Here is a 24,670-nt window from a genome sequence, read left to right on the forward strand (position 1 = left end):
CACTGTAGCTAGCTGCCCTTAGTCACTGAGGAGGGTTGCCTCACGCTAGACATGAGGAATAGAGAAGTGGTTGCAATGCTATACAGGGGAGTGGATGTGGACATCTTAACTCTGGTTCCGTATGTCCAATCACACTGAGTCATTGGTTCACACGTGGAACAAACTCGTGGAACAAGCTGAGGAAATGGAGCCCTTGGTTCATAAGCTCTTACATCAGTTTGTTTTGGAAACTGTGTATCCTTGTTGCAATGGTTCTACTATACGTGAAATACTTGCTCTCTTAGCATGTAAATACTGATCTATACTGTATTGGTTTTTTTAACCAATTTAATTGATGTGACTACTTTCTATGCCATGTCAATGAAGTACGAGACTATAGCCTATATTTACAATGTAGGTAGTTGGATTCATGTAGTAACATGGGGCCTCATTTACCAAAAGTGTGTGCGCACAAAAAAGACACATTTCGTGCTCAGTTGTCCCACAAAGGTTGAAGGGAAAGTGTATGTTTCTCCACGTACAGCTCAGACATTACTTATGCACAACTTCTCGTGGTTGATTAATTGTACTGCAAGCAAATGTAGTTTTATCGTTTGGAGGAAAGGGAAGTGTTTGATGCACAGGAATTATTTTACTGGTAGGCTCGTAGAAATCGGTAAAATGTAGGCCTAATGATAAAACGGATTCCTTTGCCGTTGCTAAGGCGATCAAATAGCATTGTGTAGTCTTAACCTATTTCTTTTACATTTGTCATATAGGTCTAAGTCATAATCCTATGGCAGGACATGTCTCTCCTTTTCTGACATCTGGTTTATTCCCGCCACACAACAAATAGTAGACTACCATTTACCAACTGCTCATTCAATAGCCAAGAATGCTCGAAAGTAAATAGACCGGTCACCTATTTGACAGTATGTGTAGGCTACAGTGCTGTGCGATAGCAGTGCGACGACAGCCTATATAATCTGAACCTATACCAAGGCAAGAGATGTAAACATAATCACGTATTGATAGGATATGTCTTGCGATTCTCACGATTCTATATGTATTGCTTTCCGGTACGGCAATTGGATGTTCCCAAACATATTGCTCACTATACGTCGGCTGCAGAGAGACAAGTGAGGGCATGAGAAAACAACTAGTTTTGAACACATCAGGGACATAAAAGTTTTTTAAAAACATGTTGGCCCACTATTTGGTGCAAGTACAACTGACTAGCGCCATCTAACGCTACCTACAGTAGCAAAAATCGATACTCGGAGTCAAATATCGATGTAATATCATCCAGAAATAATATTGCGACGTCTAACTGTAACGATCCCCCCCCATCACTATATTGCATCAATATCAAATCCAATCAAAATGTATTGGTCACGTAGACACTTAAGCACGTCTTATAGCAGGTGTAGCAAAATGCGCATGTTACTATATAGAGTTTGCTTCCTGATATCCGTAGCCCTTTAAATATCTGCCATATTTCCTGGCTCAGGGAACCTCGGGTAGCTTACGCCAGGTGCAGCCAGTAAATTAATAGTTTAAGTTCCAATTAAATACTAAAATGTACTTGTGTCTGGAGTTTTCATTCTAAGATGCTACAATTCAGAATAGACATTAAATGATGGAAAACGAGAAAAGGTTTCTTTCTCAGAGAACAAATTTATAATCATCCTCTCTCTCTCTTCCCCCAGGCTGATTGCATGCGGCGCTGTGATGCGACCCTACGTGGAGGCCAACATATCCCACAAGTCCCACACCACTGTCAAGTACTTCCTGAAGATGTGGAGCAGCGTGAGCGAGACCCTCATCTTCATCTTCCTGGGCGTGGCCACGGTGGCCGGGCCGCACGCCTGGAACTGGACCTTTGTCTCAGTCACCGTCATCCTTTGTCTGGTGTCACGTGTCATTGGTGAGTCGGACACGGACACCTTCTTCACTGTACTGTACCAGTCTCTACATCAGATTCCAAAAGATAGTGAGAGAAATGACGTGACCGGCCCAACTTTCTCATAGTTAGTTATAATTTGATTAAGTTGTTTCAGTAGAGGATGCGATACAGATTTTTAACATCCTCAATTTGACACGGGCAAGTAATTCTTGGAGCCAGACTGAAATACCAGTCACTACATTTGTTAGGTAATGAGACCAACCTCTGCTTAGTCCTCACATCGAGGAAGCCCAGGTTTCAAAACTTGTCAGATACACGTCCCTAAAAAAAGGAAGCGTAAATATTTCTTCAAGTATTATGTCATTTCTGCAGTTATAGATAGACCCAAAGCAGACCTTCATCTGACTTTAGCCTAGTTTGAAACCTGGTGACTTGACATTGCACTATATCCCCATTGACCATTCTCTATTCTCACCAAACATCCTATAGTTTTCTGATTCCTATAATATGCTAGTTTCACAATGTGTGTTCCAATGTTTCCAATGTAGTGTGTGGGCTCTACTCCTCTTTCTCAGAAGCTTTTGATCAATTTGGAAAGGGAATCCTTAACCTTTCTTAGGTTCTAATGAGGCTGGTATTGTCTGTGTGTAAGGAGGGAGCAAACATGGAGTCAGTCAGATAAAAGGCCTTGAAGGTTGACTCGCTTCTGCTCTCTCCCTCCCCCTCTCCTTCTCTCTCTAAGGCGTGGTGGGCCTTACCTTTATCATCAACAAGTTCCGCATCGTCAAGCTGACCACCAAGGACCAGTTCATTGTGGCCTACGGTGGCCTGCGAGGGGCCATTGCCTTCTCCCTGGGCTACCTGCTAGACAAGGACCTCTTCCCCATGAGGACCATGTTCCTCACCGCCATCATCACCGAAATCTTCTTCACCGTGTTTGTACAGGTGGGTACTGGGCCAGTCCTTTAGCCTTGTCCCTGATCTGATTTGTGCTGTCTAAGCACCTTGTCACGCCAATGACCACAGTTGTCATGCCGGCCATGGTTGCCACGCCAATGACCATAGGAGTTGGCAAGACGGCACAAAAAGAGCTGGTACCTGGCTAGCAACCCTCGAATTCTGCTTATGTCTTCAGATTTATAATGAAATCGAAGGCACTCTTTAAATTATGGCAAGTTAAAGACTATCAGATAAAATGTGTCACTGAGTGAACACTAAATATAGGAAGTAGGGCTCGGCGATCTGGCCAAAATCTCATATCCTGATATAGGTAATTTCAAATACCCATAACGATAATATGACGATATAGCACATTTTTTTAATACATTTTGATGAATAAATAGTTTATATACAATGACCACATCTAAAGGCCTATTTCGTATTACATTTTGAATTATACTCCACAAATAAAAGGTATTTGGTACCCTGGGTCGAGCGTTAGCACCAACTCACGGTACCCCCGTTTCTCAACCGTGTATATTGGGGCCGTGTCTTTGCAGATGTAAGTTGTAACGGCAGCTGTTATCTCCTTCCATCTTCGTGGTTCTTTACCATATGGTGTGCCGCGGGCAAAAGCCTCTTGCAATGTCTGAGTCGGGGGTTTGTTTGAGCACTTGACTGTACTTTTCTGGGTCTCATCGGTAGACTCTCTCCGCACTGTTTCACATGATTCTTACGCAGGTGGTTAGAGGTTAGTGGTGTTTGAGCCTGTCGTCGGGACCGGCCTGCGGCATATTTTGCAGGGGACAGTTTTCTATTCCGTACCAGACTTTTCATACCCAAACCACGTCCATGTGACCGAAGTAGCCCCTCTCTTAGGTACGAACTCCGTGCTCTGTGTCACGTTCACTCCCCTCCACATTTTTTTGTGTTGCAAATTTCCTTCCACACGCAAAGTGACGTCCAATTGATGAAAAATATTGCCGTGAAGAGTGTGATTTCCGACACAACGAAATAAACGATAGAGCATAATATTAAACGACAGATGTTTTTCTATCGTCACACGATATATATCACCCAGCCCTAATAGGAAGTTGACTATATTACAGAGTGCTTTTGGGTCAAAATGGGTTGCTTTGCTGCTACATTGTGCTGTTGCTCTCTTGTCCCTAGTATATTTTAAGGCCTAAAGTGTTCAAAGATTTTCATGGTTTGTTGGTACCCATTGCTACTGTATGCTAGTGTGACAAAAGGTCACTGGAGCTACTACTTTGAAACACACACACACACACACACACACACACACACACACACACACGTAGTCCGTTTGAAGCTCTGCGCGTCAGATATTCCCCAGTCCTGCAGAGCAAACTCATCTTACAGTGAAGCTGTTGATGCATGCTGAAGCAGTAGGACACTCGTCATCTGGCAGAATATCCCCAAAATGGCAGCTACTAAAATAAAGCCTTCTATAAGCCTTTTGTGAAACAAATGTCTTCAGTAAATGACTTCTTCATTTTTCACTCAGCGCTGGCAGTCTGGGATGGATTGGGTGTGTGCGTGCGTGCTGGCAGGGGTATTATTTAAGGGCCAGAGTCTGTTGTCATCCACTTAGGGTATAATAGTTAACCAGATATACTTAATCTCCTTATGAGAGAGAGAATGATACGCTAAAGCCTACACACACGGACACACACACAGACACACACACGGACACACACAGTGGAACAGGATGAAAGAGATTGATAGAACCAGTATGCCAAATGGTATTGTAACCAGCACTGAGAAATCCTTTTCCCAGCATGCCTCAGTCGTGGATGGAACGGCCTTATGCACAAACCACCAACCGCCTGCGCATAACTTCATTTAAATGCAAATGTTGCTTGACTGTCTAAATACACAAAATGGATACAGAATACAGTAGCTGTGGAAATAAACAACATGAAAGTCGCCCCTCAGCCAGTGCTTCTCTGTGCAGTGACTTTGAGGAAAGGGACAGAGTAAACACCATGCACACGAATGGAAGGTGTTGAAATGGACATTACAGGCTTCTCTTGGGTCACTGGTGTCGCGTAGATTTTAAAGATGGACATTTGATCATTTGTGCTTCAGGATCACAAATGTTACCTTAGTAACCTCTCCCTTCTCTCTTTCTCTCCTCCTCCTCACCCTCGCAGGGCATGACTATCAAACCCCTGGTGGACCTGTTGGCCGTGAAGAAGAAGCAGGAGGCCAAGCGCTCCATCAATGAGGAGATCCACACCCAGGTGACCTTTAAACCCTGTCAACCCCCTCACATCCTGGCCTCTCCTTCTCTAACCGCTCCTCTAGCCGGACCACCCATCAGACAAGTTCATTTCCTCCTAGGATATAGTAAGAGTGCTGATATTTTAGGATCCACATGGCAAAACTGATCCTATATCTGCACTGCTACTCTGAGACACTTTATAAATACAGGCCCACGGGCCCTGGTCAGGTTATGACATTTTCAGTACAAGAGCAAGAAACTGAAGCTGCACTGCAAGGATGGTGTTGTTCACTGTAATTGTCTAACCAGCTTGCCCTGTAAAATGGGCTATTGCATTAATGGCTGTGGTTAAATGAATGATTTGGTTATTTCAATCTGAGGGATGTCCATTTGACTTTGAAATTAAGTATCTGTCCAGATTACAGTACTGTCATTACATGTACAAATCTGTCGTTCTGCCCCTGAACAGGCAGTTAACCCACTGTTCCTAGGCCATCATTGAAAATAAGAATTTGTTCTTAACTGACTTGCCTAGTTAAATAAAGGTAAAATAAAATAAATAAATGTTGAGTGCAAAATATTTCTCTGCACTTCCCCCCCTGTCTGCCATTAATGGAATGATCTTCTAATGTATTTTGTCTTGCTGACATTGCCTTGCTGGGTGGTTTTAATAATGGAACGCAGCATTCCCCTGCTTCCTCTTAACTCCGACTAATTAAACGTCCTGCATTGCTCCGTGGCTCCCAATGGACCATCCTCTCATTCTCCACTGTCTCCACTGACTCATCCACCATGGGTGCCAGATTGGCAAGTGAAATCCCCCTGCGTAGGCCGAGCTTCCTCTGATGCTACTGATCATTCTCGCTCTGCCCTGGAGTGACCTCTGAGCAGCACGGCACACCGTCACTCGGCAGCTCCTGTTGCTAATAATAGCCACAGAATAACAGCACGTACTGTACACACACACACACAGTGTCTCTCTACGGGGCTCTGTTGGTTCTCTGGTGCACAGAGGAGCGATGAGTCACCGGCGCTCTAGGCTAGATGCCCTGGTTAGCCGCTTATAGCTTCTTCTCCAATGTAAATGGCAGTGATGAAAATAAACAGAGCGGTTCTAGGACTCCTGGAGTGCACCGGGAGTGGATGAGGGTGTCTTAAGAGCCCGGTGGAGTCCCTCAGGGCTTTAATGTCAGAACTATTGTGTTTGTCTTCTCACAAATTGCTCAGTAGGTTGTTTTGATGAATGGATATTTGAGGTTGCAGTTGTTTTACTTTAGAAAGTCTTATCTCTTGCCTAGTTGGCACCAGGGGCTGACCCTGACGCACTGTGTGTCACCTTGCCTGAGGCTTTCATTATAATATTACCATCTATTGTGAGAAATTGTGAAGTTTCTCACAAGAAGAACTAATGCAGAAACGACTGTCAGGAAAGTCCCTTCGCTGCCCGAAAATATTGCTATGCATGTCGATTTTCGATGCGAATTGAAATAAATTCAGTGGCACGACCAAACTGCGTGTTCCCATAGCAACTCTGCATGTCAAACTGTCCCTGTGCAGAACTGTCACAGCGGTGGCCATAATCAAAATACAGGAACAAAACTGACCACCGACTGAACGTCCTCTGTCAGTGCCTATTTCTCTGCTTTAATCTGTGAGTGTGATGGACATCATCTAGGGCTAATGCTCTCTCTATTGGCCAGATTGTGGCCAATTCCTGTTGCAATGCAACAGAATCTCCTTGGGGAAAAGGCTACTTAAGGGATAATCCAAAAATGACAAAATGGTGGCCTGTGTGATGTGGAAAATATAGTATTTACATGTAATAGAAACACAAAAAGTAGTAACGGATTAGGCTTGGTTACACTTTTCACTTCACCTTTTTAAAAAGCATTTCAAATATCTGCTTCTCTTGTTGGTTAGCGTAGATACAATATTTGGACGTAAACGTTGTTTTCTCCCCTTCTAGTTCCTGGACCATCTGCTGACTGGCATTGAGGACATCTGTGGACACTACGGCCATCATCACTGGAAAGACAAGTACGTAGCAAAAGGATGGACTTAAAAGGTCGCGGTGACGAGCGCTGTATTTATATTTTTCACTGTATTAAAAAACATTTGATTACCTCTTAGGTTGAAGATCCTTAACCATGACAACTTTCTATTACACAGTCCAGTCATCTCTGTTTGTGGTCTATTGCCTTCTGTTTGACTTTAACAAAGATCCCAAGGCTAACTCCGCAACGTGGCGGTGAAGCTGCGATCCACCAGGCGTTGGCAGTAGCACCTTAAGTGGATTATCTTTCAGAACCGATGGTTGTCCTTCAATGAAAGAGAACCACGTGTAAGATTTGTTCAGACAGCTCTGTAAGCCGTTTTTTTATTTTTTTGTATTTATTTTTTTGTATCACCCGAGAGTTGTCATATTTCACCTTCAGATCCAGTTCCCAGACAGACTTTAGAGCTTTGCGATAACTGGATCGATCTCTAGTGTAGAGTCCCTCCATGGATTTAGAGCATTATGATGAAAACACTGGGCTCATCCTACAGCGGTCTGTTTTCACAATGTGTGTTCCTGCCAGTGACAGCACTGTCTCCAATGTTGTGTGTGTGTGTGTGTGTGTGCTCTACTCATATTCAAGAGCTTTTCATCAATTAACCTTTATAAGGGTTTAATGAGGCTGGTAATGGCTGTGTAATATAGAGGGGCAAGAAATGGAGGCAATGGGATAAAAAGGCTCCAAGGTTGACTTGTTTTCTTGTCTCTCCCGATCTCCCTCTCTCCCCGCAGGCTAAACCGCTTCAACAAGAAGTACATAAAGAAGTGCCTGATAGCGGGCGAACGCTACAAGGAGCCGCAGCTCATCGCCTTCTACCACAAGATGGAGTTCAAGCAGGCCATCGAGCTGGTGGAGAGCGGCGGGGGCGTCAAGCTGCCCTCCGCCATGCCCTCGCAGGTCTCCATGCAGTGAGTGCTCCCTCTTTCCCCCTCCAGCTCCTTTTAGCTCACCAGCTCTACACTTGATAGCCAATTTCCACATTGTTGCGTTAGCCTATATCCTCGTAAGCCCGTGTGTGTGTCGAGTGCCAGAGAGGTCTGAAGGTCAAGAGGCTGAACTAGCAATTACTTCCTGTAAATAACTGGTATGGGAGAAAGTGCCTGAAATCTTTCTCGTGGGTGTTACAGGAAGTAATTTCTAAGTGCTTGGTAATGCTTGGTAATGGCCAAAATCAACCATAGTTATCCGTAGAGCCACAGTCAACATGTCTCTTGTTTTTCTCCTTCCTCTCTCCCAGGAACATCCAGCCCAAGAAGCTGCCGCCCGCTGTAGCAGAGCGGGCCCTGCCTCAGTTCACCAAGGGCCGTGAGGAGGAGATCAGGAAGATCCTCAGGAGTAACCTGCAGAAGACCCGCCAGAGGGTGAGCGCTGATATAGGATCAGATTTCCCCCTCCGCTAATCTGAGGGGTGACATTAGGAGGGCAACTGCAAAGCTGATCTCAGATCTGTTTGTTCTCGATTTGGGGTTTGCTCTCAGCTACTAATGTAGGAATTCAGATGCTCACTCTGTTTGTGAAGAGAGAAGACAGTTTTACATATTATAATTATGCCATTTAGCAGATGCTTTTATCCATAGCGTCTCAGTCATGCTTGCATACATTTTACATTGCTTTGTTTGACATTTCCTCATTAGTATTGTCAAACGTTAAATCTCTTAAGATTATAGTACTAAAGTAGACATAAGCCTGCATCATCATGAATACAAGTGTGCATTGTTGCTGTGTGGTCCTAGCTTAGACCTCCCTGTCCCGTGGTGCGAGTTGAATGAATGTGTTTAGTCTCTCCTTCCTCCCAGATGCGCTCCTACAACAGATCCACTCTGGTGCCTGAAAAGTGTATTATTATTATTATTATTATTGTGTGATCCTAGCTCTATAGCATTCCTGTCCCATAGTGTGTGTTGTGTGTGTCGTCTCTCCCTCCAGCTGCGCTCCTACAACCGACACACTCTCGTGGCTGATCCTTTCGAGGATGGATGGAACGACTTCCTCCTGAAGAAGCAGAGGATGATCGAGCTAGAGAAGAAGGTAAGACTAGCAGACTCTCCTGGCCTGGTTAAACCAGATTGAACACTGTGTTCACCATTGTTGTGCTCACTTAGTCTGGAATTCCACTAATTCAGTTCAATAGAACTATATTTATCGCCTCAAGGGCAAACAAAACATAAATAGACAGATACAAGGGATCCTCCCCAAAATAACAAACAGCCTATTTTCTGAAAGAGGGTGGATTAAGGATGGAAGCCCACATGGCCAAACTCTGCTCTTTTGGATTTGGTCAAAACAGTTATTCTACTGGATGAAACAACAAAATGTAGCAAAATCAGTTTTGGAAGCCATGCTAAGCCTCCCCCAGACATAGACAGAACTTCAACAGACAACCAGACACAAAGTTCTCTCATTACTCAGTTGTAAACTTTTTTTTAAACAATCGCATTAATTTAGCCTAACTATTATGGATTTAGTCAGTGTTCCATAAATTGCCCCCCCCACTCAATGAATTTGCCTGACACAATCAGATCCTGATTAATTTATGCAGCTTTGTGGCCGAAGGCCAACTTGCATTTAATCCGTCTCTAATTATGTAATGAAAATGGAAGCAACATCTTGATTAAATAGAACTGTTTGATTAAAAAGGACACTGTGGGCCGAGGACACTGTAGACTGAGGACACTAGACTGAGGACTATGCGGATCCTAGCAGAATAGTTAATTTTGGAAATGAAGTAACATTTGAATTGATTATAACTTTTTAAAAGGACACTGTAGAGTGGAGGAAAACGCTGATCCCAACAGACCGGTTAAACACAATTTACTGACCTGTCAAACTTTAATAGCACTTTTGTATTCAAGATGTGTTTTGGTTGGGTTTTATGATATTGGCCTATCTAGTGTTTGGAAGTATTGCTGTAATGCATTGATTTCTGTATTGCTGACCTCACTAAAAGAATTTCCATTAAAACGGACAATAAAGTATCCCTATTGTATTGTAAATAATATGGCTGTATGGCACTATGCTTTCATCTAAAGTGACTGGCAGTCGCCGACAACTCATGCACGTAGTGAATACTGTATGTCTGATGCGGGAATCGAACCCACAACCCTTGTATATTGAAAGGGTTGCTTGTGTGTGCGTGTGAACAGATGACAGAGATGAGTAACTACCTCACGGTCCCTGCCGCACCTCCCGACTCCCCCACCATGTGCAGAGCCAGACTGGCCTCGGGTGAGTCCATCCTACACCCACATCACACCCTGACACTCCCTTTTTTACACTTTCGTGCCGACCTCTACCATTACTGGTCTGGCGCTGATATTTCTATTCAAATGGTCTTTTCCCGCATGGTTCCAGGAACTATGGTGGTTGTGTAAGCAGGTTGGCTTGGTAGTGTGAATCAACAGGAAAGATGATGGAAACGGACTTGTTCCATCTCAGACCTTTTTGGGCACCTTTGCACTTTATCACTTCAAATTATTTGGGGGAGTTATGAGTCGAAAGGAATGCAATTTGCTTCAAATGTAGTATACTTAGTTTGGCAAGATTGTTCCAGTTAATAACGTTGAAATGGCTGACAGTGATGCTATCTACAGAATGCACGATTACATTACTCTGTTATGCAGTAGGCCGCTCCCCCTTTTATTGTATTTCTACTGGAAATAGGTTTGCATGTGTAAGTTGGCATGTAAAGCAGCATTGCGCTTGGTTTTTATTTTAGACAGTGATTTCAAAGCTGAAAAGGCAGGGGCCAAAGTCATTCCAGGTATGTAGTACAGTTCTAGTGAGTGTAGAAGGTGATGGGCTGTGGCGGCCAATAGCCTTGACTACAAACTTACTGTATATGCATGTAACTGTTGCTTGTTTCCATTTATAAATGCAATATGCATGATTCTAGCCTGCATTTTTCATGTGGTTGACACGATCAGGTTACGGAATGATCCAGCACCACAGTTGTGGTGTGATTGTGTGTGATTGTGTGTATATATACATGTGTTTTTGTGACTTTGTGAATGTGTATTGTACATCTATTTTTGTTTGGGGAACAGTTTAAGTATTTGTTCTAGTCAGGGTTGGCCAACCCTAGTCGTAGAGAGGCACAGTGTGAGCTGCTGTTCTAGCCCAGCTCAACACTAGCACACCTGCTTCTACTAAACAAGCCATGCCATGACTGTGGAACGTTCACAAATACAGATATATGGAACAAACATACACCTGACGTGTAGAATAGGAATTAGTTAAACTCTATTCATGACATTTCTATCTGCGACGTTACACAGCGTTTGCCTACTCAACGTGTGCTCGGGTTGGCCTCCCCTGTTTGGAGTAATGTACCGTGTGCTAACCCCTTCCTTGCCTGCCCCGCGCAGACCCCAACGCCTTCTACAACATCAAGGCGTCTTCAGACGGCGTCCCCACCATCCAGGTGGACCTAGCCTCCCCCCAGTCCCCGGACTCTGTCAACATGCTGAACGAGTTCTCCAAGCGGGGTGCCACGGACCAGGGCCTGGGTCAGAGGGAGGGGGCCACCCGGGATGAGGACCAAGGCCTGATGATGAAGCTGTCCTCAGCCGGGAAAGAGGAGAAGGAAGAGGGGGGAAACAAGAACCCAGGGCTGATGAGGTGTCTGAGTGACCCGGGCCCTAGTAATGAGGATGAGGAGGATGAACCATTCCTTCCCTAAAAAACAACTAGCTCCTCCCATTGTGAGGAATAGGGAGGGGCCTGGTTGCAACAGCTCCTCCCCCTGAGCGGGGCACTACAGGGGAAAGGTCCTCCTCCTTTCACTCCACCACCACCTCATTTGAGTTTGCTATCCCATTGGTTGAGGAACCAATAAAGCCAAAACTGTTAAGGACTTAGGACATAACTTGTTTTATGAACCAAAAGAGAAAATGAGACTAAATAGCCATCTTTTTTCAATAGTTGTCATTGCTCTTTTTTCATTTTTTAAGTGATAGGAAGGAAGATCGCCGCCTTGGGTGATCTTTGGTTTAGTGGGAATTAGCCCGAATGACGGGGGAACATAATTATGCGTTACCAAAGTTTTGGACTGGTGACAAAGTTTCACATTTGTTTTCATAACGTTTACGATTGTTCTTCTACTTTCAAGAAAAGTTAGCCTTATTCTTTTTGTCAGACACAAACTCCTTTTCACTTGGTGCATTTGATCACGCAATTAACTGCTTGTTTTGAATTTCAGGGTTAATATGAGACTGTTGTTTATGTGGCTGTCTTTTGTCATCGTTTGTCATTCAGTTGGTCAGAGTTCTACTTGGTGTACTCGGTGCTGTACACTGGATGTACTTCACACTGGATGTTTTCACTGTGCTAATCTCGACGGACCTCTCTCTTCACATCCTCGCCTATGGAGACCCTAAGGCAAGCGCAGGCTTGGAAATGTTGAGATGCAAACCTGGCATCGCCGCTTCAAGCGCCGCCTCTATTTTAATCGAACGTACGAAATCGGCAGCATCACCGAGACGTGTATGCTGTGCAGTATTAGCTCATTTAAATAAAAGAAGGATTGTGATGCAACACCAAGAGATTTGTTGATCTTGAGTGTACTTAACTCCCCTATATATAAGCCAATCCCTAAAATCACACCAAATACTGTTCTCCTCCTGACACCCAGCCAAAAAAGGTTTTGTAATGTCTTAATTTTGTGTTTTGAGTTCAAATAATTGACAAAGACAAATTTGTACGTGCGCTGTAGTGGACAAAAAGAAACGGTTGATAATAAATATGAAAAATGTTTATTACAGTAAATGGGTACAGTAGGTAAACATATTTGTCACATCATGTGGTCCTCTACAGAGGACATTTATAATCCAGCTCTTATTTAAACGTGGGAAAATGATTACACTGCTCTGAAAACTCACCAAATTATTTCTAAGATATTTACTCGAAGCAATTTGAATATCAAACTCACAAAGATTATAATTACGCACACTTATCTTCTTACCACAACACATGCTAATTGTGTTGGCAGCCATTTTAAAACCCCAGGAAGAGAAAGTTATCCACTCATGTGATATCATTGAAAAACACAGAATGTCCTCTCAGGTACAATAGGACTTAATGCAGTGGCATGTTAAAGAGAGTGTACAAAAATGAATTGGTGGGTCTCAGGAGGATATGTTCCCTTTAAGAAAATGCTCTAGTACCATTTCAGAACCATTTTGTGGTGTTTTCTCCATATTCGCTTGCCGGTAGTCGCATCTTACAATTCATCTTACGGGTTTGATCTATTCTTTACTCTCTTGCACCTTATTTACATCAGCTGTTTTTGACATTTTTAAAAGACCCTGTTGCCAGTTTAACGTTCCCCATTGGTTCTTAGCACTCCCCTTTTGAAAATCTAGTGTTCCATAGACATTTGGGGTTTTAGGCATCGCTGTAAAGGATATGAGGTGTGAGGGGACTATGGATGTTTATCGTCCAACCACCTCAATGGCCAATAATATATAATTAATTTAACCTTCATTTATCCAGGCGAGTCTACTGAAAACAAATTCTTACACTCGGACTACACCGGCTGTGCATGCGTCCACCATCGTGCGTATGTTGAGTTTTTGTCGATCCACACCAGACGTGATCATGACACGCAGGTTAAAATATCAAAACCAACTATGTTCATTTGGGGCAAGTCGAAACAAGAAACATTCATGGACATTTAGCCAGCTAGCTCTTGCTAGGTAGTTTGTCCTAGGAGATGGACATTTAGCCAGCTAGCTCTTGCTAGGTAGTTTGTCCTAGGAGATGGACATTTAGCCAGCTAGCTCTTGCTAGGTAGTTTGTCCTAGGAGATGGACATTTAGCCAGCTAGCTCTTGCTAGGTAGTTTGTCCTAGGAGATGGACATCGGGTTGTTATTTTACCCGACATGCATATGGTCCTATTATTAGCTGGTTCTTTGTAGAACTTTTGACCCGGAGTGTTTCTCTACTCTGACGTCTAATCCGTAGATGAAAAAGAGAAACCTAGTTCGTTATCTTTAGTGAATCTCTCCTCGTTTTGTCTCAAGCTTTGCGTGGGTTTGTGTCTTCCTGATATCCAATGAGGAGGGGACTTGCAGCGCGCGACTCTAATAGAACAAAGTTGTATTTTAGCTCTTGGCTACGCAGACCCTTCGTCACACGAGCGAGCACCACATGGCCGGTGAATGATGGCCTGGAGATACAGGCTTGAGGACATGGGCAAAACTATTCAATGCAGTATATTGGTGTAAAATGTGCATAGTGATTATTTTGATTATAACCATTTTTTAATTGAACGATGCCCTTTAAAGCAAATGCCATGCTGTAATGTCGACGCAAACGAAGAGGTCATCGCTCCTCTGCTAACATTGAGGTCTATAACCATCACGGGCAGTGCGCTAGCTAGTTGTAAGCAAATTCACACCAAGAGCCAACACCTATTCTGCTCGCACGACAGCGTAAAGCTAATCTAGGGTTTGCGTAAGACTATGAAAACCTTGACGTGTACAGTATATGGTTGTATAGGTATTATGTATACAGTACATTGCTTCTCTTTTCTACACAAAGCCATAAGATCAAAAGGAACAATTGAATAATTGATTTGATTTTGATTCAAAAGACTGCTTGCTATATTGTCAATGTGATTACAGTCGCTCATCGATCTGAACATCTCAAGGGGACATTCAACCACTTTTAGGTGCAAAGTACATTGCACCTAACATTGATTCAATAGCATAGCAACCCCTCAACCCATCTACTGTACAACCATCTTAGATTTGTAGCGTGAGTGACTACTTTAGCTGGAGTCTGTAACTGTCTCAACTAGAGAAGCCTAAGATGTCCAAGACCGTGGCCTAGTTTGCTGGTTGTCACCTTCCTCTCTGACCTCTGTGTATTGTCACTTTACGCCCATAAAGAGAGCGAGCGAGAGAGTCTTGTTACAGCTGAGGAGAGAGAGGGGTCTCCTTACAGCTTAGGGGAGGAGAGCGAGAGGGAGGGAGAGGTGCACGGTGGTTACTGAGGTTACGGTGAGGCGAACATGAGGACGGGGTGACGACGTAATGGTGTGCTTCTAAGAAACTGTGGCCACTCGTGCACATAAAGTACTACATCGTGTGTGTGTGTGCGTGGTGTTCTCCTTTCATGTCCCCATTCCCTCACATGGGCATTGCAGTGGCGGATTCTTGTAGGTTGAGTCCAGGAAGGTAAAATAGATCTTCACTTGAAACCAAATTGAATGAATGATATGTTGAAATGTCAGAGCTTGTTGTCAAGGACAGGCTGCTTCGGCTGTGAGAGTTAGACGAGGACAAGGTCTTATTGATCAGAGAGGGGTTTAAAATGAAGCTTTACGTAATGATTGACATTTGATACTTCCCTGGCAGATTTTTCTCTCCATTGTATTGTTATTTAAACGACCAGAAATGTAGTATAGTATGAACATGACATTTACAAGGTTTCCAAAACAGGTTCTGTAAGTGCAGCCATAGAAACTCAACGTTAGCTTGGCAACTAGCCTTGGAGATTGTTTCTAAGCCCCCTTTTTTTTTTTATTAGCCTTCATGCTAGTGGAAGAGCAGTTTACCTCAACGCTTTCCAATCGCTCTTTTATTTGGCCACCACTTAAAGACCTTCAATGGTTTCCTGCTGGAAAGGAGGAACTACTGTTATCATGAGTGTTCAGAAGACCGATCTTTAAATGTATACTGAACAAAAATATAAGTGCAACATGCAACAATTTCAAAGATTTTACAGAGTTACAGTTCACATAAGGAAATCAGTCAATTGAAAGCAATTCATTAGGCTCTAATCTATGGATTTCACATGACTGGGAATACAGATATACATCTGTTGGTCACAGATAACTTAAAAAAATAAAAAATAAATGGGCCTCACGAATTTGTCACCGTATTTGTTTTTGAGCATTCAAAATGCCATTGATAAAATGCAATTGTGTTCGTTATCCGTAGCTTATGCCTGCCCATATCAGAACCCCACCAACACCATGGGACATTCTGTTCACAACATTGTCGTCAGCAAACCACTCGCCCACACAACACCCTACATATGATGTGTGGTTGTGAGGCTGGTTGGACGTACTGACAAATTCTCTAAAACGACATTGGAGGTGGGCTATGGTAGAGAAATGAACATTCAATTCTCTGGCAAAGGCTCTGGTGGACATTCCTGCAGTCAGCATGACAATTGCACACTCCCTCAACTTGAGACATCTGTGGCATTGTTGTGTGACACAACTGCACATTTTTTAGAGTGGCCTTTTATTGTCCCCCGCACAAGGTGCACTTGTGTAATGATCATGCTGTTTAATCACCTTCTTGATATGCCATACCTATCAGGTGGATGGATTATCTTGGCAAAGGAGAAATGCTCACTAACAGGGATGTAAAACTAATATGTGCACAATCTTTGGCGAAATAACCTTTTTGTGCGTATATAACATTTCTGGGATCTTTTATTTCAGCTCATAAGACATTGGACCAACACTTTACATGTTGCGTTTATATTTTTGTTCAGTCTAGTTGCCCGGTGCATGTAGGCTTAATCTTAAAATCATAGTCAGGGTGTTTCTCACCCAACCATATTGTGCACCAATGGTTTAAACACAGATTTTTCCATCCAAACAGTTTTTGTATTGAAGCCCTGGTTGGTGTCTGAAAATCATGCAGTGTGTTTGTAACACTCTCGGCATCGTTATGTTTTCGTTCCTTGCAGACAACTAAATCTCAAGCCATACAACCTGTCTAGGGACTTTAATATTAATTGGTGTGTGACAATGCTATGTCTGTCACGTTGCAGCAGCCTTTGTTCAATATTTCCTGTAGGGAAGGAAGGTGAACATTTATAAGTGGCTTCAATGTCTTGCTTCACTGACTTCCTTAATTGTTCAAATGCAAATTAATTTTTGTTTCCTTTCTCAGCTCCACGCTGAATAATTTTTCACATTTAATGGATTGTTGAAGCTATGTCTGTATAAATTCTCTGGCCTCGTTTGGAAGTGGGTTCAGGAATCGCAAGGAGGAGGGTTACCCAGGACTAAGTTTGGCCATGCTTGTGGTTCTGTCTGCATTATGTGTGCTTTACATGTGTTTATTTGTATTTGTATAATTGCTGCTACATGTGATTTTTTTCTTCTTCTCCATTCGGTTCACATGCTTTATTTGGGATCCGTTGCTTTGTATTTCTTCATGTGTTCTACGATGTGTTAATGTGCTTCATTTGGGTTAATTTGCTTTATATTGCTTCTAGTACTTTATATTTGGTTCACATGCTTTATTTGGTTTCATACACTTTTTTTTACATTGGCTCCATGTGCATTATATTGCTCCATGTGCTTTTTAAAGTCACTCCATCTTATGGTTGGCTACCTTACTGGAACCGAACCAGACTGACATTAAGAGACCAAACGCTTCTTTCATCTGAACTAGTGTCGTTACAAAATGATTGTTCTCCTTGCATTTTTTTATATATATTTTTTTTAAACCTTTATTTAACTAGGCAAGTCAGTTAAGAACAAATTCTTATTTTCAATGACGGCCTAGGAACAGTGGTTTAACTGCCTGTTCAGGGGCAGAACAACAGATTTGTACCTTGTCAGCTCGGGGATTTGAACTTGTAACCTTCCAGTTACTAGTCCAACGCTCTAACCACTAGGCTACCCTGCCGGAGCACTAGATCATGGGTATAAAAACAACCTCTATAGGACTATGATGGTTGACGATCTGTCAGAAGGTCATGTTTATTATGGCCTGACCTGTTACTGGCTGTACTGTAAAAGAGCTTGTTTTCTTTTCTCCTGCTGAGAATGGACAGGTGGTTGGACTTGAATAATTATTCCACAGTCATCATTTGCATATGTCCAAAGGAATTTGATTGTCCAAAAAAAAAAAAACATCTCAGAGTGATCTCACTCCTGACGTGCACATGTGGATATAACATCTTAATTAAACATACTGCAGCCTGGAACATTATAAGCGATCAACAAAGCAGAGCAATGTATGTCGACTTCCTTTTCTTACCTCTGAGTCTAACAATTTGCTACACCATATTGATAAAAGCACTTTAACTGATACCTTTAACTCAAATCACTCACGTTAAAGCAAGGAGCAATAAGAACGGGTATTTTGTTCACACAGGCTTTGCATGGCTAGTGTAACACGGGATGTATGTGTGGCATTAATAGTTTACGGTAAGGTCCGGTACAAATTTGGATCTGTCTATGCCACATGCAAGACAGATGCAGGGATGCAGTCTAACGTTGACTTAAATAAGACTAGGATGAATGCTTTTCTTCATGAATTCCCTTGCTCTACTACAGATGGCGTCCACAGCATGGCGATTGTATTTCCCACCAGCCACTCATCTTTTTTTTGTGTTTTTTTCTTCCTCTCGTAGATCTGTTTTAATGTCGGCTAATTGATCTCCAGTGATTTGCAATGTGTACTTCGCAATAATACAAATATTTAATTTTCTATACAAGTGAATTCAAATCTATAAGTCAATATGTTATATAAATATATAATGTTACTGTAAAATATCAAACTGTATGGAAAAATGACACTAGTGACAACTGTGCACTGTATTGTTGGTTAGCCTAGCTTAAGCATTCCAAACCTTGGATTACGAAAACAAACTAATGCAGTAATGTTGAAATGAAACTATACCAAATTAAAGTTGTAATTTATCAAAATATATGTTTCTCTGACACAATGTTTTTTTCTTTCTGCAATACAATTACTATTGATTCTCCAGTAAAAGTAGGCCTAATTTGCTTCAAAGGTCAGCTACAAAGAAAAAGGCTGGCTGCAAGAGGTGTTATAGCGTGTAGCAATATACAGCCAACAATGTTTTTTTAAAGTCATTTCCATAACATTTGCGGAGATCACATTTATGGTAAACGCTGCCCATTTCCTCTCAAGCGTAAATTGCGGACTAAAGTTGTTGACGCGCCTTGCATTGAATCCCGGCCAACGTACGCTACAACTACAGTACCAGTCAAAAGTTTGGACACACCTACTCATTCAATGTTTTTCTTTATTTATACAATAATAGGGAGAGTAGCAACAATGCTGAACTTTCTCCAGTTGTAGACAATTTGTCTTACCATGGACTGATGAACATCAAGGCTTTTAGAGATACTTTTGTAACCTTTTCCAGCTTTATGGAAGTCAACAATTCTTAATCTTAGGTCTTCTGAGATCTCTTTTTGTTTGAGGCATGGTTCACATTAGGCAATGCTTCTTGTGAATAGCAAACTCAAATTTTGTGAGTTTAAAAAAAAAAAATCTAAGGCAAGGTAGCAACCAACATCTCCAATCCGGTCTCATTGATTGGACTCCAGGTTAGCTGACTCCTGACTCCAATTAGCTTTTGGAGAAGTCATTAGCTTAGGAGTTCACATACTTTTTTCCAACCTACACTGTGAATGTTTAAATGATGTATTCAATATAGACAAGAAAAATACAATAATTTGTGTGTTATTAGTTTAAGCACACCGTTTGTCTATTGTTGTGACTTAGATGAAGATCAGATCAAATCTTATGACCAATTCATGCAGAAATCCAGGTAATTCCAAAGGGTTCACATACCTTTTACTCCCACTTCACTTCTGTATACTTTCCCAGTACATTATTAACATGTCATTCTTAATCTTTGCAGAAGGGGGAGTGATGTACCATCATATTACAGCAAACCTGTACAATAACTTTAGACAAAGTAAACACAGCACTTTTATGCATTTTCTCTCTAGGGTTTTGACCATTTTTGTCAATCATTTCTTACTTTTGGAACACAATACAGCACTGGATGCTTGCCCTACTCTAATTTGATGTGCTCTATTTGTTTTTGACCCTCCTAGAATGAATTGGCTGCCCTGACGAGATTTAAATGAGCTTACATTCTCTGGTGTTGCAGCGAATTCGCAGTCATCGAGACTGCTAAATATGCAATACTAGCAACACATTTGACTCTGTCGATTTATCCCGTCTGTTTGATCCTGTTCACTGATTTATACCGCAGTTAAATTCGTGTGACTCTTGCTTGCCCAAACGGCTTGCGTGAGGACCCACAATACTCTCCCGAATATGGTGGGACAAGATCAAATGTGCTCGGTTACCATGAATACATCCTGTTTATTTTCTCTCGATCACCTTTTAATGTTGGAGTAGGTGGAATAATACATTTGACTGTTTGTCATATATTTGATAATTTTTTACATTCAGAAGAAGAGCCAGGGAAAATGAGTTTTTAAAGGCAGGGTTTATCTGTCCTGCCTGGGAGACAAAGGCAGGAACAGCCAGAAGATGGAGCTGTGCAACCAAAAATGGACTTGTGTTTTGCTGATGGGTGAGCCCTATCCTAGTATCACAGAGCAGGCGTTTACCATTTTTTAGATTGTATCCCATTTGGTATTTTAGAACTACCTAGCAAACACGGACATTTCATCACTGCAGTTGATAGGGAATACGGTTTACAGTGTTCAAATTCCATCGGGGTAATGGTCTGTTTACTGCATTCTATTCTAATTTCTATGGTCCATATACCTGCTGCAAAGTATGGCTAATTGTTGTTTTAGCCGTTAAAAAGCCATTGCTTGAATGTTCCTATCAAGAGTGTTTTGGAATTGAATTGAGCGAACCAAACAGCCTCTAGAGGTCTACTAAAGAAGTTGTGTGGGTGTAAAATGTCTCTTCTCCAATATGAGAGGATTATTTCCTCGGTTATTTTATTCCAACGCATGAGGACTAAACATTAGAGAAGGCTGAGAGAAAGCTGTGGGGGGCTGTTAGCCCCTGGTCGATAACCATCACTCAGCCAAAATGATTGCCTTGGTCAGTTGTGCATCCGAAATGAAGACCAGAAGCGAAGGAACAGGGCACTAAACTGACGCCCTGCAACAAAGCAGTTAGCCATCTAATGTGCCTGAATATTCTGAAATAATAACTTTTTTGTTTTTAGAATCATAAGCTTGAAATGGGTATGGTCTAATTTATTAAAATACCTATGTTTTAGCTTTTTAAATGAAGCAGAAAATCAACTGTTATTCCTGGTTGTTTATCAAAGTTAGCTGACTAACTAATTGATCCTGCTTTAATGCCCTTCTGGTTCCAACAATGACCGTAATTAAATTGGACTGGGGTAGACGCCAATGTCAGGGATGGATTATTGATTTGCTGTGGATTACATTTACAAGCATGCAATTGTCACACATAAGCCACACATCTAAACAATGGGATTCAGAATCCCCCAACTGCCCCTGCTAAATAGATTTTGTGCCAGAAGGTTCACCATCCCTTTGGAAAACTCAACGTTCTTAATTGAAATGGATTCCATTGAAAAAGAAGAGTTGGATAATCTGCTAATGGGAGAATGGACTGAGACTCATGTCAGTCGGTCGTTGTTCTGGGGTAGTTTTTCATATCCATCTCGAAGGACCATGACAAAGAGAAGGGGGCAATAGACGCATGCTTTACCAGTTCTAGTCCGTAAGAAGTTAGTCATGATCATTAGAAACCATGAGAGTTCAAGGATCACAGGAGTAATGCCCCTTCAGTCATCACCAATGCACAGAAGACAGACGGCACCATTCGAGGGCAGCCACAACAGCCCCAGCACGCCACCCCCGAGGCAACCTTTGGGTGGAAATAGATGGGGGGTGCTCACGGGGGTAAATAAAACATAAATAAACAGGATGGGGTAAATAAGATCTAAATAAACAGGATGGGGTAAATACAGTGCCTTGCGAAAGTATTCGGCCCCCTTGAACTTTGCGACCTTTTGCCACATTTCAGGCTTCAAACATAAAGATATAAAACCTATTTTTTTGTGAAGAATCAACAACAAGTGGGACACAATCATGAAGTGGAATGACATTTATTGAATATTTCAAACTTTTTTAACAAATCAAAAACTGAAAAATTGGGCGTGCAAAATTATTCAGCCCCTTTACTTTCAGTGCAGCAAACTCTCTCCAGAAGTTCAGTGAGGATCTCTGAATGATCCAATGTTGACCTAAATGACTAATGATGATAAATACAATCCACCTGTGTGTAATCAAGTCTCCGTATAAATGCACCTGCACTGTGAATGTCTCAGAGGTCCGTTAAAAGCGCAGAGAGCATCATGAAGAACAAGGAACACACCAGGCAGGTCCGAGATACTGTTGTGAAGAAGTTTAAAGCCGGATTTGGATACAAAAAGATTTCCCAAGCTTTAAACATCCCAAGGAGCACTGTGCAAGCGATAATATTGAAATGGAAGGAGTATCAGACCACTGCAAATCTACCAAGACCTGGCCGTCCCTCTAAACTTTCAGCTCATACAAGGAGAAGACTGATCAGAGATGCAGCCAAGAGGCCCATGATCACTCTGGATGAACTGCAGAGATCTACAGCTGAGGTGGGAGACTCTGTCCATAGGACAACAATCAGTCGTATATTGCACAAATCTGGCCTTTATGGAAGAGTGGCAAGAAAGCCATTTCTTAAAGATATCCATAAAAAGTGTTGTTTAAAGTTTGCCACAAGCCACCTGGGAGACACACCAAACATGTGGAAGAAGGTGCTCTGGTCAGATGAAACCAAAATTGAACTTTTTGGCAACAATGCAAAATGTTATGTTTGGCGTAAAAGCAACACAGCTCATCCTGAACACACCATCCCCACTGTCAAACATGGTGGTGGCAGCATCATGGTTTGGGCCTGCTTTTCTTCAGCAAGGGACAGGGAAGATGGTTAAAATTGATGGGAAGATGGATGGAGCCAAATAAAGGACCATTCTGGAAGAAAACCTGATGGAGTCTGCAAAAGACCTGAGACTGGGACGGAGATTTGTCTTCCAACAAGACAAAGATCCAAAACATAAAGCAAAATCTACAATGGAATGGTTCAAAAATAAACATATCCAGGTGTTAGAATGGCCAAGTCAAAGTCCAGACCTGAATCCAATCGAGAATCTGTGGAAAGAACTGAAAACTGCTGTTCACAAATGCTCTCCATCCAACCTCACTGAGCTCGAGCTGTTTTGCAAGGAGGAATGGGAAAAAATGTCAGTCTCTCGATGTGCAAAACTGATAGAGACACCCCAAGCGACTTACAGCTGTAATCGCAGCAAAAGGTGGCACTACAAAGTATTAACTTAAGGGGGCTGAATAATTTTGCACGCCCAATTTTTCAGTTTTTGATTTGTTAAAAAAGTTTGAAATATCCAATAAATGTCGTTCCACTTCATGATTGTGTCCCACTTGTTGTTGATTCTTCACACAAAAATACAGTTTTATATCTTTATGTTTGAAGCCTGAAATGTGGCAAAAGGTCGCAAAGTTCAAGGGGGCCGAATACTTTCGCAAGGCACTGTAAGATCTAAATAAACAGGATGGGGTAAATAAGATCTAAATAAACAGGATTGGGTAAATAAGATCTAAATAAACAGGATGGGGTAAATAAGATCTAAATGAACAGGATGGGGTAAATAAAGTATAATTAAACAGGATGCCATTGGATGTTCTTTGTATCTAATTAGCTGTTCGTGGCGCAAATATTGGTCAATATCATAGTTATTACCAGCGGTTAAAACAAATCGGGGATCGATCATGATTCAACTTGGAAATTCCATCCCCCGATGTCAGAAGTCAATGCTGCTAATCTGGCTCTCGAGGATCAAGGCACGACAACTGCCAGGATGAAAAACAAACGACAGTGAGCATTTTAGTGACTATTTACAAGTTATAGCAACATAGGAGTCTATTGAAATCTCCAGGGAAAAACACAACACCCTTCCTTTTGATCTTACCAAATACAACATGATGAGCAAAGAAAATCGTTCCAGACATTTTTGTTTTCCTTCCGTTAATGAGACCTCGCAACCGTCGGCTCTTCTGTCGAAAGGCTCTGGGAGAAATTAGCTACTCCACATCAAACTAGCTGAAGATAACTCTTCCTGACGCGTCAAATACAGCAACCTATAACATCGACACATCAACCCCTGGGTCACAACAAGCCACTCCGCTGTAAAGGGTTAAAAGAGCAGAGTATTGACCAGCAGGAAATACAACGAGCCCCCAGTGTGTAAACCACTACCCCTGGACCAGATGAAAATAAAGGGCAGCCATTAATAAACTGGCTGCTGGTCCACTTCAGACCTGCAATACAGACAGGCCTGCTACTACACAGCTCAGGACAGACGGCAGCACAACATGCTGGGAGGAACTATCTGGGCCTACCTATCATGATAGAGAATGTTCAACCCTATGGCGTTGCCTGCACTTGCTTTACAAAGGAGGGACAATACCTTTTGTAAAAGGATTGTGTTTCTGGGATGCAATGTCAATGAGTGTATTTCTTACGGAATATACACAATGGAGATTGTGGCTATAACCCAAGTTGTGTTGTTTTTAACCCTTCATATTTGAGAGTGTAGAGGGAGCAGTAAAAAAGAGAAGGGGTGAATGTGATGTGATAGCCCAGTCACTCATAGTGACTTTTGTGAACTTTTTGAGTTTAGGAAACATTTGAAAAGTTCAATCAAGTTCCTACTTTTGGAACAAACTGTGG

At 42.2% G+C, this 24,670-nt stretch overlaps 1 protein-coding gene across 1 annotated transcript in view; it reads left to right on the forward strand.

Annotated features, from left to right (window-relative positions):
• Positions 1 to 18,038, forward strand: part of LOC112246138 (sodium/hydrogen exchanger 1) — a 49,466-nt gene extending 31,428 nt beyond the window's left edge. The window contains exons 4-12 of the mRNA XM_024414409.2: positions 1,689 to 1,906; positions 2,628 to 2,830; positions 5,002 to 5,091; positions 7,039 to 7,109; positions 7,861 to 8,037; positions 8,367 to 8,490; positions 9,056 to 9,157; positions 10,273 to 10,354; positions 11,494 to 18,038. Of these exons, the coding sequence (XP_024270177.1) occupies positions 1,689 to 1,906; positions 2,628 to 2,830; positions 5,002 to 5,091; positions 7,039 to 7,109; positions 7,861 to 8,037; positions 8,367 to 8,490; positions 9,056 to 9,157; positions 10,273 to 10,354; positions 11,494 to 11,807 (1,381 nt within the window). The 3' untranslated portion in view covers positions 11,808 to 18,038. The remainder of the gene's footprint in view (positions 1 to 1,688; positions 1,907 to 2,627; positions 2,831 to 5,001; positions 5,092 to 7,038; positions 7,110 to 7,860; positions 8,038 to 8,366; positions 8,491 to 9,055; positions 9,158 to 10,272; positions 10,355 to 11,493) is intronic.
• The last annotated feature ends 6,632 nt before the right edge of the window (positions 18,039 to 24,670 follow it).

Source organism: Oncorhynchus tshawytscha, linkage group LG03 (genome assembly GCF_018296145.1).
Source record: "Oncorhynchus tshawytscha isolate Ot180627B linkage group LG03, Otsh_v2.0, whole genome shotgun sequence".
Lineage (NCBI taxonomy): Eukaryota > Metazoa > Chordata > Actinopteri > Salmoniformes > Salmonidae > Oncorhynchus > Oncorhynchus tshawytscha.